The 16,573-nt window shown below is 43.3% G+C and overlaps 1 protein-coding gene across 1 annotated transcript; it reads right to left on the bottom strand.

Moving 5' to 3' along the window:
* Nucleotides 1–3,368: 3,368 nt before the first annotated feature.
* Nucleotides 3,369–16,289, bottom strand: LOC121029254 (DLA class II histocompatibility antigen, DR-1 beta chain-like). Its single transcript, XM_040473127.1, has 6 exons — nucleotides 16,123–16,289; nucleotides 9,673–9,942; nucleotides 5,335–5,616; nucleotides 4,529–4,639; nucleotides 4,110–4,133; nucleotides 3,369–3,816 (listed from the first exon to the last, which is right to left on the bottom strand). The coding sequence occupies exons 1-6, from the start codon at nucleotides 16,220–16,222 to the stop codon at nucleotides 3,803–3,805; spliced, it is 801 nt and encodes a 266-aa protein (XP_040329061.1). The 5' UTR covers nucleotides 16,223–16,289; the 3' UTR covers nucleotides 3,369–3,802.
* Between the last annotated feature and the right edge of the window lie 284 nt (nucleotides 16,290–16,573).

Here is a 16,573-nt window from a genome sequence, read left to right as displayed (position 1 = left end):
TTTTTTGCTTGGTGGTTACTACGGAGCTTACATATAACGACTTAGAAGAGTCTATTTTAAGTTTATAACTTGTTTGGACACGCTAAAGTTCTAAATTTTACATTTCCCTCATGTTTTGTGTTTTTGATGTTACATTTTACATCTTTTTATCCTATGCATCCCTTAATTAATTATTGTAGTTACAGGTATTTTTACTACTTTTGTCTTTTAACCTCTTTTTTAACCTCTATTCCAGCTTCATAAACTGTATATTAATCCACTGCTTTTACTATATATGTACCTTTACCAGTGAGATTTATACTTTCATGTTTTGTTGTTACTAATAGTGTTCCTTTTTTCTTTCAATTCTGAATGATAACTTTGTTAAGTAGAGTATTCTTGGTTGGGAATTTGTTTCTTACAACATCTTCAATACACTCTTTCCTTAAAATTTCTGCTGAGGGTGGCCTGGGTGACTCAGTCCGTTACATGTTCAACTCTTGATTTAGGCTCAGGTCATGATCTCACTATCATGAGATTAAGCCCTGCATTGGGCTCTGGACTGGGTATGGAGCCTGCTTAAGATCCTCTGTCTCCTTCTCCTCTGCCCCTCCCCCACTGATGCCTGTGCACTTGTGTGTGATCTCCCCCCCCCCCCCAAAAAAAAAGATTAAAAAAAAAGTTTCTGCTGAAAAATCTGCTGAAGTTTTATGAAGGTTTCCTTAATGATAATGAGCTTTTAATTTTTATTTTAAATATTTTAAATACCCTTCTCAAGTTCCCTGTTTTTTGCTGCTGTCACCAGGGAAACACTCCACTTCACCTGGTTCTGGTGGCCAGCTGGCCTGAAGTTTGCAGGTCCCCCAAGAGGTAACCAAAAGAGAAAGAGTTCTCTAGTAACTCCCACCCTCAGGGCACAACAAGAAGCAACAGACCCAGGAGCTCAATTGTTCTGCAAAACAGGTTGATTAGCTTATCACCATAGCGTAGCCTGAGCAGCAGGCTTCTAATTAAACACACATCTAAGGGGCTGGCTGTAAACCTTTCTGGAGACTTCAAAAGGCAGACATTATTCTAGTCTGAAAAGGGTGTATAAGCTCCTTTCTGTAAGGTACTGGTGAGCTATAATAAGGTAAACGGAGAGCACAAAGACTGCATCAACTGGTCTCTGTTCCCTGAGAGCACCTCTGTATACCTTAGAAGTGTGCCAAACCAGAAGCCTGCCCCTCAGGACAAATTTGCAAGCCAAATAGGCCTCTTCCTCAGAAAGACTGGGCGTGTGTTTCAGTCTGCTCCCTGTGCAGTATCCTGGGAGCATTCCTCCACCAAGAATCAGTCCTACAGACAATTGCCAAGAACTGCCTCTCTGATTGTTGTAGTCCTGTGTGAACCTGAGACACAAGTCCCAGTGCCCTTGGAGCCAGGCAATTAAGGGGCACCTCTTTGGGTGGCAGCTGCAAAAACCAGGTCACCAGGCATAAAATCCAGTGCACCAGACATATGTAGAAGCTCCCCTCTGGGAGATATTAATGCTGTAGAACATGGCAGAGGGATAGCACAAAGATGATGCCCACTGGTGAAAGCAAGGCAGAGGGCATTACAAGGATGGGAACTGCCATGAGAAAAGAAAAGAAATGATAAAAAAAAAGGAAAATGATAAGAAAACAAGAAGAAAAGAAAAAAGGCAAATAAATAAAGGAAAAGGTGACTGAAAAAAGATTGCACTTGCTGGCTTTTTAGCAAGGCAGAGGGGGGTGTGGGAAGATGGTATTTACAAGCATCTGTACCCAGAGAGTGTTCCCAGAGGCCCCTGTCCCTAAGACCAATACTTAAAAATAAGTCTCTTTCATATAATTCTGGGCATGTTTCAAAGGGCTGTTTCTCTGCTGGACCCTGGGGCAGGTGAATCTTCATGGGCCCTTTAAGAGCTGTTTCTTTGGTGGGGGGGGGCACCTGGGTGGCTCAGTTGGTTAAGCGTCTGACTTCGGCTCAGGTCATGATCTCATGATTCGTGGGTTCTTATGGGTTTGAGCCCTGTGTTGGGCTCTGTGCTGACAGCTCAGAGCCTGGAGCCTGTTCAGATTCCTTGTCTCCCTCTCTCTGCCTCTTCTCTGCTAGCACTGTCTCTCTCTCTCTCCTTCAAAAATAAATAAATATTAAAAAAATTTTTTTTAAGGAGCTGTTTCTCCTGTAGTAATGCTGACAATACTGACCCCTTCTTTGGCCCTGCATCTTGTTCTTACCCATGCAATGACCTCCCTTGGGGATTAATGTTCCAGGCCTCTTGGAGGTTAGTGTATGCCATGACTGAAATGCAGGAAGTCTTGTTCTAGCCTTCGCTAAAGTTGTTTAGATACCTAGTAGAGATAACACAGTGACCTCCACCCCTTTCTGCCACACAGGTGCTTCCACAAGTTCTGTTAAATGTTAAGACACTTTGACCTCACCACACCCCCTTGCTCTATAAAATGCATGGGTTAAGATCCAGACTTTGCAGAGAATAGCTGCACAGCACATGGATCATTGCCTGCCTGATCCCCCGTCAGTAAGTTACCTGAATAAAACTGCATAAACTCGATGGAGTCACCTGCCTCATTTTCCTGGTCTCAAAGTGCCTTCTCAGTTTGGAGGATACTTTACTGTCCCTCTTCTACCTTCAAACACTCAGTTTGCCACAGCCCCCTGCGTCTCATGGGCATTAGCCCCATCAGTCGTCAAAACCAGATGCTTTGGGGGTTTGTCTCTCAGGTGTTGGTCTTGAAAGTTGGAGTGTCTGATGTGGGGTATGAGCCCTTCAGTCCTCAGGGAGAAACTCTGGGCTTTGAGATCTCTCCTATTATGGCTGCCTGCTGGCCTGGGAGTTTGTGGTGACATTGTATCTTAGCCTCTCCTACTAACTTCCATTTGGCTTCCCTCTCTTTTGCCCTATGTAAAGGGGTTACCCTGCCAGTTTTACTTGTTTATGTTTTCATTTTTTTTCTTTTCAGAGGAAAATGTTCCACATGTAGCTACAGATTCAGTGTGTCCATGGGAAGAGGTGTGTTCAGGATCTTCCTCTGTCACCATTTTGAACTGAAACCTGCATTTCTTGTATTTGTTGTCTTCTTTCATATCCCATGGTGCAAAGGGACCCATGTGTGTCTTTTTCTTTGAGAACACAGAGACATAGGACACCAACATGATATGGGTTCATTAAGGGCTTCCTTCTAGCTCAGGTAAACATGCCAAGTCACAGAATGCAGAAGACCCAAGGGAAAAACAGGGAAGGAACCAAGGAAATCTTCAGATTCACGTGTAACCAAAATTCAGGAGTATAAATGAAAACCATGATTGTTATGTGATAGAATCCTCCCTTTATCTCCTTTTTAAATACTTCTTTTCCTTGAAACTATGTGAAAGGGGTGATTTTCACTCCACGTTTATTTGAGAAAAGCTTCTAAAGACATGTGAGCAGAAGGTGAGTTCCAATGCAGGGGAGGCTGTAAGGGCTGCATTCACAGGGGGCCGGGAGAGAATGAAGATAAGGAACTGCAGTCAGTACTGGGGCTTCCAGGTCAAGGACGGGGTGGAGGGAGCCATCAGGAAGCATGGGTTCTGCGGGGTCACTGAAGCCAGGGCAAACCAGATCCTGAGAAAGCACCGTGTTTGTGGAAGAAATATGGGCCCTTTCCTGGTTAAAGAGATGCTTTCTACAGGGCCACTGATTTACAGAGAACTAACTTTTAAAGCAGCATGATTTCTTCCTCTAGCCAAGCTGGGAACCTTTTCACTCTGCAAAGAAGCTTGAAAAGAAGGTTCTTCCTGGAGTGTCAGCATCTCCACTTCAGCTCAGGAGTCCTGCAGAAGACAGAGCAGAGTGTTGTTCCCAGACCCACCTCCACAAGCAGCTTCCTCTCCCCTCTCTCAGGGCCTCGTGTCAAAGCACCACAGTAAGAAGAACATATTCTTAAGTACCCTTGAACCAAAGCTACTTTCGAGTGCAAACCATTTATTAACAGGTGAAAAGAAGCTTTACTGCAAACTGTCTGATCACATTTCAGTCTTCCTATGATTTCTGTCTCCTGGCTTGTTGTCTCTACATCAGTTCTAAGAGGCCAAGTCTATCTCTACAAGAGGATTAAAGGCATTACCTGTTGGTGGAAGTCCAGAGTGTCCTGCAAGAGAGGGGGAACATATATATTTAAAAGTATGGCGGCAAGTCTGTCCCCAGATGCAATGTCCCCAGCCCCAGAGACCACTCCTTAGACTTCTCTAACACCACCACCCACATCACATGATGGCAGGGCTGAGAGGAGAGCAGAAAGTGAGAGGGGTGATCCATGAAATTTCTGTCATACAAATCCGCTGTGATTTCATTAGTGGTTCCTTCTGCATTTGCCCCTGGGATTCTACCCAAGATCTCCATGCGCTTCCAGGAGATGTCTGGATTTCCAGGTTAAAGAGATGTTTTATAAAGAGCCACTGATACACAGAGAAATAACTTTAAAAAAGCCATATTTCTTCCCCTAAAAATTCTACGGGGAGTCTCAATTACCAACAGGTGCCTTACCTTTCTGATTCCTGAAGTAGATGAACAGACCCAACGCAAGGAAGAGCAGACCCAGAACAAAGCCCCCGATTCCACTCAGCATCTTGCTCTGTGCAGAGTCAGACTGTACCCCTGAGAGAAGAAGCTAGTTGTAGTGATGTTTATCCCTAGTCCTCCTTCTCCAACTGAGACTCAGATTCAGAGCGTTGAGAATGGGGGAAGAAGTCTGCCTGAAGGTACTAGAATAATTGGACGTTACCATAAAAGAGATTTAAAAATCACACTGAATATATAATAGACTCAGGCAATGAAGTCGTTTTAAATATCACAGCTCTGTTAAATCCACTACTTCAACATTTGATGGAGGACGAGCGTGGGACTCCATGAGGTTTAAGTAGCTTCTCCAGGGGAACAGAGCTAATAGAAACCTGAGGTGAGATTGGACTCTCCTCATGTCAGGAAGGTCCCTACATTGTAGATGACATACCTCTTTTTAGGTCACAATGGGTAACTCAGAGCAACAGTGCCAAAAGCACAAGTCCAACCCGAGGTGGGGGGCTGGTGCCCAGGGTCAAGGGGGAACCATGAACTGTGATATCACAGGGAGGCTCAAAACAGGCATGACCTCTTTCTGCCTGCCAGGCATAACTGTCTCCCAAGAAGTAAAGTCTTTGTGGAAACAATCACTTGGCTACCCCCAGGGACCTGTGGTGAGAACATGGAGCAAATGACAGTATGATGTGGGGAGAGGAGAGACCTAACACTCAGGGAAAGCAAAGTCCCCTCCCTGCTGGGTGAGGAACTTATGAGATCAGAAAGCTACTCACTCCACTTCACGGTGAGAGGGCTCGTGCGACTTGGATGCTCCACGTGGCAGGTGTAGACCTCTCCACTCTGAGGAACCGTTTCCAGCATCACCAGGGTCTGGAAGGTCCAGTCTCCATTACGGATCAGGCCTGTGGACACGACCCCAGTCTCCTCCTCCTGGCCATTCCGGAACCACTTGACCTCAATGTGGCCTGGATAGAAACCATTCACGGAGCAGACCAGGAGGTTGTGGTGCTGCAGGGGCTGCGTCTTCGAGGGGAACACGGTCACTGTCGGCTCAACTAGAAGACAAGTGGTAGCGGGACTAAGTGAGGACGACAGAGTGTCTCCCTGGCTGGCTGCCCTCCTGCCTCCGGTCTCTGGTCCCAGGCTGCATCTCGTGCAGGCCTCCCTCAAAGCTGGCCACGTGGCCCAGTACCAGCCAGTCTCATGAGTCTTGAATTCAATCCTGACAGCACAGGCCCATTAGAATCGAGACGTGTTATGGAAATTTATGTGTTTTTTTTTCCATAGTGTGAAACAGTTATTCATTGTTGAAGTGTTTACAAATCTTTGCCTGACATAAGATATATTAATTGAAGGTATCACATCTGGAGCTAGGCTGCCTGGGCTTAAATCCAAGCTCTGACTCTTACTAGTTGAACCTGGGAGAATTTTTAAATTCTTCTGTGCCTTAGTTGAGTCTCACCTACAAAGGGGAAAATACATTAACATACCTCTTAGGCTTTTATGAGGATCAATGGATCTAAAATATGTAAAATAGTGGCTGGAACTCAGCTTTCATAATATGTTAGCTATTTACTGTTTTTGTTTACTTTGAGAGAAAATATGATTCAAAGCATTGTGAATGAGTTGGGAAACAGCAGTTGTCTAGATGGGGATAAAAGGTAGGAAATCCAGGGGATGTTACCTCAGTGCACTCACACCTTAGAAAATGACAGAAATGGTTTCACCCTGGGAGGCAGGAACACACAGAGATGGTTTTATGTATCTCTGAGTTGAGTCTCAAGAAAAGCATGATCCTGAAGAAGAGCGAAAGAAGGAAGGAAAGTCATTCATTAAAAAGTTCTTATCTTTACACTCAGGTGATCCATCTCTATCCTTGGCAACAACAACAACAACAACGACAACAACAACAACGACAACAACAACAAAAAGCCATAATTATTGGAATTGTTATTTTATAATTATCTCTTTTTCTCAACTGATATTTGAAGCCAGGGCAGCGTCTGGGATTCGTTAGTTTTGCGTTTACCATTTGAGACCATCTTTGACACTATCAGGCCCTCACTTAATACAATTGTTTTAAAAGAAATGGAAAACTTGGTGGACAACATTTATATACTACCACAAAGTAGTAGATTTCAGATTGGTGGTGAATCATTGGCAACAATTTTACAGTATATTTCAGTAAGTAAAAATGTGTAAATTCTTAACATGGAAAATAAAAAACAGAATGAGATATATACCCAAAAATGGTGAAAATGCTGAATCAAATAGCAGCTAAGTGTCAATCTTACTACATAGGGAACCCATAAAATTACTGAAAAAAACTGGGATCTCAGAGATAATAGGATAATAGAAAATACTTAGGGCAGTAATTATAATTGGCATATAAATATGTGAAAAAAATAGAAGCTTAGAAAAAAAAATAGAGAAATTTCCAACTTAGTGTCAATATTGAAAGAACCTAACAAAGGGGATTGTCAAGTAAATTGCTGTAACTACAAATAGTATTGGCTACTTAAATATGATTGACATTATAAAAAGAGATACATCAGTATGTTAATGATAAGAATCAAAATTATAATTCGAAAGGTAGTTTTACAATCATTTCAACTATGTGTAAACATATTCTCTAAGAAAAGAAAAAAGTCCCAGGAAATTTACCTAACAGAAGCCTTAGAGAGAGTAGAGGTGCCTCAAAGTTTCCCAGCCCTCAACAATTATTCTGATATTTTTTTTTTCCTCAGTGGAATGCTTATGTACACAGAGGCACACTTATTTTAGGGTTTTCAGAATTAAAAAATTTTTTTTTAATGTTTATTTATTTCGAGAAAGAGAGAGTGACAGAGCATGAGCAGGAGAGGGGCAGACAGAGAGGGAGACAGAATCCAAATCTGGGTCCAGGCTCTGAGCTGTCAATACAGAGCCTGACTTGGGGCTCAGACTCACTGAGAGATCATGACCTGAACCAAAGTTGGATGCTTAACTGATTGAGCCACCCAGGTGCCTCTATCTCAGAATTTTCAGAATTAAGAAAGGCATGTGCTAAAACAGAAAAATCCTACAAGAGAACAGGCAGTAATTTCTCAGAGACTGGCTATAGTAACATTTTTCTAGATATGGCTCCCAAGGCAAAGGAAACAAAAGGAAAATAAACTATTGGGACTATATCCAAATAACCTTTTGTACAATGAAGGAAATCATCAACAAGACAAAAAGGCAACCTACTGAATGAAAGAAGATATTTGAAAATTATATATACTCTAAGGGGTCAATATCCAGAATATATAAAGAACTTATAAACTCAACACACACACACACACACACACACACACACACACACACACCTGATTGAATGCCTGGCTGGCTCAGTAGGTAGGGCATGCAACTCTTGATCTTGGGATTGTGAGTTTGAGCCTCATGATGGATATAGAGATTACTCAAGAATAAACAATCTTAAAAAAAATTAAAATCTTAAAAAAATCTGATTAAAAAATGGGCAGACATTTCCCAAGGAACACATACAGATGGCTAATAGACACATGAAAAGATGCTCAACATCACCAATCATCAAGGAAATGCAAACCAAAACCACAATGAAATATTACATTATACCATTCAGAATGGCTAAAATACAAAAGATCAGAAGTTATAAGTGTGGTCAAGGATCTGGAGAAAAAGGAACCCCCTATACACTGTTTATGGGAATGCAAATTGGTGCAGCCACTGTAGAACAGAGTATGGAGCATCCTCAAAAAAAAAAATTAGAAATACCATATGATCTAATAATTTCACTCCTAGGTGAAATTATCTATTATCTATCTGATGAAAATAAAAACACTAATTCAAAAAGATATATACACTCCTATGTTTATTGCAACATTATTTACAATAGCCAAGATATGGAAACAACCTAAGTGTCCATCAATAGAAGAATGGATAAGAAGGATGTGGTACATATATACAATGGAGTATTACACAGCCATAAAAAATGGGATTCTTGCCATTTGGATAACATGGGGGGATCTAGAGGGTATTATGCTAAGTGAACAAAGTCAGACTCATAAAGACAAATACCGTTTGATTTCATTCATGAGGAATCTAAAAACACCACGTGAATAAACAAACAAAAAGCAGAATCACGCCTAGAAATACAGAGAACAAACTGATGGTTGCCAAATGGAAAGGAGGTGGGCAATGGACAAAATGTGTGAAGGGGAGTGGGAGATTCAGGCTTCCAGTTATGAGATGAGTAAACCATGGGAATAGGAGGCACGACACAAAGACTATAGTCAATGACACTGTAATAGTCACGTATGGTGACAGATGGTACATTTGTGCTGGGCACTGATTAGTGTATAACTTGTCAAAGGTGTTATGTTGTACACCTGAAACTAATGAAACATTGTTATGTCAACAACACTGAATGAAAAAAAAATTAAGAAAAAAAGAAAGAAAGAAGGGCACACATGTCAGAAACAGAGTGTGACTGGCCTCACATTCTCCCCACTCTTTTCTATCCTCATCTGCCTTCTGGTAAACATTCACCCCCAATTGGAGACACTGTCCTCTGCCTTCTCCATGTCTCCAATGACCTGCCCCAGTCAGTCCACCACCTCCAGCCCCTGTACTGTCTAACCTCTGCCTCAGAGGCCACCAAGGATGCCTGACACCCCCCTCTGCTCCCTCTCCCCACACACCCTCCTTCCCTGCCCCCACATCTAGGCCCACAGCCCCCCTCACACCCATTCTCTGTCCCCCTCACATCACAGGGCACCCCTCCCACACTGTCCTCACAGTCACACACGGACACACCACACTGTCCACATGGTCACAACCACATGGTCCCCAGAGTCACACACGGACACATCCACGCCCTCCCCACAGTCACACACGGACACACCACACTGTCCCCACAGTCACACAAGGACACAGCCACGCTGTCCCCACAGTCATAAAGGCACACCACCACACTCCCTGACGTCGCACTCTCGCAGGGATCCCCGTGACGTGCTCTTGCTCAACACCCTGTAGGCTCACTGGGACCCAGTCTCTGTCTCACAGTCGCACACGCGCAGCCCCGGCCGCCCCAGCCCCCCTGCCCCGCTCACCTCGCCGCTGCACCGTGAAGCTCTCACCAACACCGTAGTTGTGTCTGCAGTACCAGTCCACCGCTGTCCGCCTCCTCTCGATGAAGTCCTTCTGCCCGTTCCAGGATTTGGCAGTGGGCCGCCCCAACTCCGTCACCGCCCGGAACTCCCCCACTTCGCTGTCGAAGCGCAAATACTCCTCCCCGTTATAGAAGTGTCTCCGCAGGTACCGCACCCGCTCCGTCCCGTTGGTGAAATGGCACTCCGCCTTCCACATATTTAAGAAATGTGCTGTGTGGACAGGGCGACACGGTCACACAGGGGCTCCTGGAAGACACTGTCGCCGCCACCACTCGGGGTGTCCACCCACAACCCCAAACCACCAGCACCCAAGGCTCTTCTCTCCTCTGCCGGCGGGGGCGGAGGGATGCGGGGAGATGACCCCTCTCCTGGGAGCTTCTCCAGGTCACTGGGTTCCGGTTCAGGGGTGGACCTCCCAGCCTGAGGATTTGCCCCTCACCGCCTCCTCCTGGACGCCTCCTCCCGATGGACACCCACCTCTCTCCTCGCCTCCCACAGCCCTTTCCTGGCCTCACACACGTCCCACTGCGTCCCCCTCCCCCACCCCCACCCAACACTTGGTCTGAGCTGAGCTGGCTCAGGCCCCTGGGAATTCAGAGAAGGGAAACACCCCCACATTCCCTCCAATCGCAGGGCTTAAAATTTAGGGAAAGTGATGGACAAAACCCAGCCAGGCAGGACTTTATTTACCTGGGGGGAGAAATGTCACAAGACAAGCCTGCAGTTCTAGAGCAGAGAATAACTGGATGATCTTTGTTTCCTTAGGGCGCCAGACAGGTGGTGTCAAGGGGGATATTTAGGATGTGACAGGAAAGAGTAACTAGATGTGAACTAGAGGGCGTGTGTGTGTGTGTGTGTGTGTGTGTGTGTGTTTGGGAGAAAGGAAGGCACATTTCAGGTAAGGGTAATACAACGTGCAAAAGCCTGAAAGAGCTGATGGTGAATTTGCTTGGGAAACCAGAAGAAAAGAGTTCACTGAAGCACAGACAGTGAGAGGAGGAAAGGGAAACGATTAGGAAAGGAGAGTAGGAAAGGAGAAATCACATGGGGCTGGGCACTTAAAGCCTGAGGGTGATGTTAGGATTTTGACTTTATATTACATATAATGGGAGACTATGAAGAGTTTTAAGGAGAGTAAAACTGTGATCCTAATACAGGGTCACAATCCCACTTCCGAATTTCTAAATCCAGGAAGCTCAGAAAATCAAGGTGTTTTTTTTGTTTTTTTTTGTTTTTTTTGTGCCAAAATTCATACGGCAAATATGATCTGATGAATTAAGGAGTCAAATGTGTCTCAGAGCTCTTACTTGTGATTCTGTAGCTTTAATATGTGTAAGCATAGATATATATGATATAAATGTATATAGATTTGGTGTTTTTGTCTGTATGTCATTTAACTGTGAAAATAAAGTTAATTTCTTTATCAGGACCCATAAAATGGAGGCCACCCCAGCATCTCACTCACATCCCAAATCTAAACTTAAGTCATCCTGCACTTACAGGAAACACCTGTCAAACAATCTTAACAGATACCAATCACAATTCTCCAACTCAGGTTTAGCTAGCTTACCTGACTTTGGAAAGTCACACCTGCTCACCTTACAAGGAAATCCCTAACCTTCTAGCCAATCATGCACTGTCTCCATGTTCCCTCTTCTAATGCTCTATAAATATTCAAATCCCTTGGGGAAAGTGCTCCACGGTTTGTGAGTCACTTTACTCCCCCATCCATGGATTATTTTACCTTGAATAAAGGATATCACATAGTTTACTAAATTGATTTAGTTTTGTCATTTGACAATGCCAAAAGAGTTAAAGAATAACCCTGTGGTTAAAAGTGAGGGATGGGGGGTCTGGGTGGCTCAGTCGGTTGTGCCTGACTTCAGCTCAGGTCATGATCTCACTGTTTGTGGGTTTGAGCCCCACATTGGGCTCTGTGCTTACAGCCCAGAGCCGGGAGCCTGTTTCAGGTTCTGTCTCTGTCTCCCCTGCTTGTGCTCTCTCTCTCTCAAGAATAAAATAAACATTAAAACAAAGTAATATGGATAAATGGAAGCTTCTGATATCATCAATGGTCTAGAAAATAGAATTACTGCAGAAATGTGAGGCATTGTACTGGAAAATATTTGTGTCAGTCACCACTGTTTAAAACTTAAAAACGCACGTTGTTGAAAGTCGATAAAGATGTAATGAGCAAAAGCTCATGAAATATTGAAAAACTTGGCTTAAAGCAAAAAATAAAAATGAAGAGTTGCACTTGCTTTGAATGAATGGATTCAACACAAAAGGCAGTGAATTTGTGCAACTGTCTAGTAATGAAACAAGCTAAAATTAACCATGGAATACTCAATTGGAGGATGAGTGTGTATATAACGTGTGAGTGTAGAAATGTTAGAAGTAGTACAGTATAAAGCAGTTTTCAGCCTCAGCACTATATAGACATTTTGGGCCACATCATTTTTGTAATTGTGGATTGGGGAGGCCTGTTCTGGACATAGTAGGCTGTTTACCAGCCTCCCTGGCCTCTACCCACTCGTTGTCAGAGGAAAACCCTAGTGTGAGAACCATAATTGGCTCCAGATATTGTCAAATAATCATGGGGTGAAGAAACAGGGAGGAGGGGTGGTGAGCTATCTCTGCATGACAACCACTAGTGAAAACCATCTGGAAAAAACTGGTGAAAAAGTCACTGTTAATCATGAAGAAGCTGAAAATTACATGGAAAAAAGTTCCAGTATCATACCTCTTTAAAATCTGGGTCCTACATGAAACTTACATTTTCAAAAAATCTAGTTCTAATGGAGAGCTGTTTTTCCAGCAAAATGTGTTCAGGACCAAAGTTTACTGGTTTCTTTGTCTTGGCAATCAGTTGCTGTTATATTATGATTTATAATAAGAAATATATACTTGGTCTTAGTCTGAGTTTCTGGCACAGAACTCCTGAGACTCTAGAAATGTCCTAAGTGATAAGAGCAATAAAGGTGTCTTTTGTTACGTTGATGAGGTGACTTTTGGATACCCCTTTGGGATTGGGGCTTGTTGTCAGGAGAATCAACCAAGTGGGTTGAAACTTTTAGTCCCATCCCCCTGACCTCCAGGGAGGGTGGAAACACTGAAGCTGGAGTTCAGTCATCATAGTCAAGGATTTAATCAATGATGCTTATGTGATGAGGCCTCCATAAAAGTCCAAAAGTCATGGTTCAGGGAGCTTTTGGGTTAGTGAACAGGTGGAGATTCTGGGAGACTGGCATGCTTGGCGAGGGCCAAAAAGTTCTGTGCCCTTTCCTCACACCTGCCCTGTGCTCTTTTATTCTTATATTTTAGGTCCAGCTGCTTCCCGATCCCAGAGCACAGTCTTTCCCTGAGATCAACTACTCAAGAGTTATCTCTAATCCATCCTCCATTTCTTTAGCTCCCATTCTCTTTTCAAATGCTCCAGTCCAGTTTCTATTTTGGATATTCGACCGAATCTGCAAACATCAAGTCCACCAAACCCAGTTCACTTTGCTGTCACGTTCTCAATTCACCCACCTCTTGGTGGTACTTACCACAACCGGCCATTCCCTCCTCGGTGAAGAAAACTACTTTCCTTGACTTCCATGTGTTGGGTACCTTTCTCAGTCACCTTGGCTAACTCATTGGTTTTTGCCCTCTTCTGTCCCTATGTGACCTCCTCTACTTTCCTGGAATTTAACACAGCACATGTGTCGATGACACCAACATACATACCTCCGGACCTGGCCTCCTCTTGAACTCTCTCTCTGACCAATGAGAGTTCCACATAAATATCAAAAATCATTTCAAACTTGGGGCGCCTGGGTGTCTCAGTCAGTTAAGCGTCCGACTTCAGCTCCGGTCATGATCCCACCATTCGTGGGTTTGAGCCCCACGTCAGACTCTGTGCTGACAACTCAGAGCCCGGAGCCTGCTTTGGATTCTGTGTCTCCCTCTCTCTGCCCCTCCCCTGCTCATGCTTTGTCTCTCTCTCTCTCTCACTCTCTCTCAAAAATAAACATTAAAAAAATTTAAAGAAGAAGTTAAAAACAATCATTTCAAACTGAAAGAAAGTCTTTATTTCTAACCACCACTTCAAATAATTTCCTCTCTGTTTTCCCTATCTCAGTAAACAGCATCAGCATCCACCTACTCAATATTGAAGACAAAATCCTTAGGGATAAGCTTGATTTTCTACCTACCCACCCCACCTGTTTAATTCATTAACATGTCCTACAAATATCTGTCCCACATCTGTTCACTTCGCCTTCACTACTGTCTTTGTCACCCACTACCACACTAAATGAACCCACAAGTATGTCTTCCCTGGAGAATTATATCATGCTCCCAGATGGTCTCCCTGACTCCATTTGTGGCCTTCTACTTTCCAATCTCCACATGGTGGCTAGAATTATTTTTTAAAACATAAATGGACTCACCTTTATCCCTTATGTAGCCCCACATATCTCTCTAAATAAAAATCAAATTTCTTACCATTGCCATCAGGATCTAAGATGATTTGGCTTCTTTCGTCCTCTCCAACCTTATCTTATGTCACTCTCCAACTTCCTTGCTATGCTTCAGCCACTCTTGCCTTCTTTCTGTCTTCTAAACTCAGCAAACATTTTCCCACACATTGACCTTTCCCCTGTTCCCTCTCCCTGGAACACTTGTCCCTTAGATCCTTCATATGACTGGCTTGTTCTCATCACTCATGTGTCAACTAGTGTCACTTTTCAGGGAGAACTACCTACCCACTGTGCTGAAGTCAGTGAAACCAGTTCTCTCCATTTCACAGTCCTGATATATTTTTTAAAGAGCATTTATAGCTCTGTCTGGAATTTTTTTCTTTTTTGTTAAATATTTATCCTATTATTGTCATTAGGTAAGTTCCATGACAGTAGGGCCTTTCTTTCTTATCCAAATAGAATTCTCTGATCCTAGAACAGAACCCAGTACATAACAGTTGCTTAAGAATATCTGTGGCCCAAATGAAGAAACCCAGTGTTCTGGGACCTGATCATTGCGAGTATTCTGGAAGTATGAAGGGGCTCAAGCTCCAACATTCTTTTATTCTGATAATAAATTAGATCCCATTTGCTTCCTGTGAAAAATTCAGACAAACTTCCTCTTTCTATTCCTACTAGTCAGAAGACACATTCCCAGGTAAGGAAAAGTGATTTTAAGAAGGAGAACACTTCATTATAATTCATTTCATCCAATGGATCTGTGATAGTGCTGAGGGTCTGGGCAAACAGTGGGGATTTTCAGTAATGGTGATGACATAGCTGAAGAAAGAATAGGGAGGAACTGGAAGTAGAGGGAAAAAAAACATGGCTAATTAAGGAGAGGGCATGATGAATGACCCTACAAACTTTGGGGCTAAGACTCCAGGAGGCCAGTGAGATCCCTTGACTTTCAGCCCCAGGAATATAAACAACCTTCACACCACTGGTAACCTGCTCAGGGTGTCCAGTTTGAACCATATGAAATTGCTGATACTTGACTATTTTTGACATATGCAAATAGAATTTCATATAATTTTTTCTGTATTAGTTGAATACCTTCTTGTGGGCTCAGGCCAGAGAAAGGGGAGATGTAGGAGAAGCTGATAGTATAGAAAGGCCAAAATAGATTCATAATGAACACTAACCTGTGGCAGGGTTTTAGAAGATAGCTTAAGTTCTTTAAGGCATCAAAGAACACCCAGGGATGCTCCTTACCCATAGGGTCATTTCAAGTACTAAGGTTCTGTGCTTCAGTTCTAGGGTACTCTCCACAGGAGAAATAGAGGGAGAACAAATCCCAGCATCTGTCAGAGAATCTATAGCACAGGGATACAGGTCTTACAAACCTTAGGGTTTGGGGATAAAGGATAGGGAAATAATGGGGGAGACCCTTTGATATATCTTCACATATTAGGGAGAGGCACCAACATCAGAGATCCTGCTGAGGCCATAACACAAGGTCTTCTAAAAGAGATCTTTCTAATCTCTTTTGACTCCCCATAAAATTTTCGGACAAACTTACCCTTTTTCTGGCATAACTCAACATAAAAAAGGGAACAACTGGATGGGAAACCATTTGGACACCATTATTTCTAAATCTTCTGAAGAACCTGAAGAAAGGGATGGAAGGCTGGAGAGGTTTTATTAGAAGAGAAGTAAGAAGAAATGGACTATATATATGGAGGCCCCTTCTGAAGCTCTTGTAGAAAGGGCAAGCGTGCAGGCTCTTTTTTGTGTGGAAAGAATGGAGGATCCATATAAAAAAGATGGGTGGTCACTGAAGAAAATGTCAGAAATTTCTAAGGGACCTGGCCTGGATGTGGTGACAAAGCTAACTCCCTTTCTACCTCTACCCCACAATAGCTTATGCACCAAGGTATGTACTTACGTGGGGTATCCCTGGCCCAAGCCAGGGGAGGGCTCAGCACCATCAGCATTACCATCAGAGCTGCCATCAAGAAACCTCTAGGGAACCACAGGCATGCCATGTTGGAGAACAGAGAGGACAGGGTCTGGGGAGCAGGCGAATTTCAGTGAGGACTAGGACCATCCTTCACCCACATCCAAAGTAATACCAACGAAGGAATTCATTTTTGTTTCTGGATTGGGTAATCTCTGTGTTGAAAACCAATCAGTCTCAGAGATGAAAAGCATCATCTGTTGCTGGTCAGAGTTTCAGTATTAAGATCCAATTTTGAAACTTAGAATTTCCTGAGTTAGAAAGGTTGGTTTAATTTAGTACTCTTAAGGGTTGATCTAGTTATATGTGAAACATTTTTGGACGTCTGTGGTGAGCCAATTTTGTGCTTCACACAAGTTTGAAACTCTAGGAGCATTTA

Source organism: Herpailurus yagouaroundi, unplaced genomic scaffold (genome assembly GCF_014898765.1).
Source record: "Herpailurus yagouaroundi ecotype Mexico unplaced genomic scaffold, PumYag 139, whole genome shotgun sequence".
In the NCBI taxonomy this organism is placed as follows: Eukaryota; Metazoa; Chordata; class Mammalia; order Carnivora; family Felidae; genus Herpailurus; species Herpailurus yagouaroundi.
This window is presented reverse-complemented; position numbering and strand designations above follow the sequence as displayed.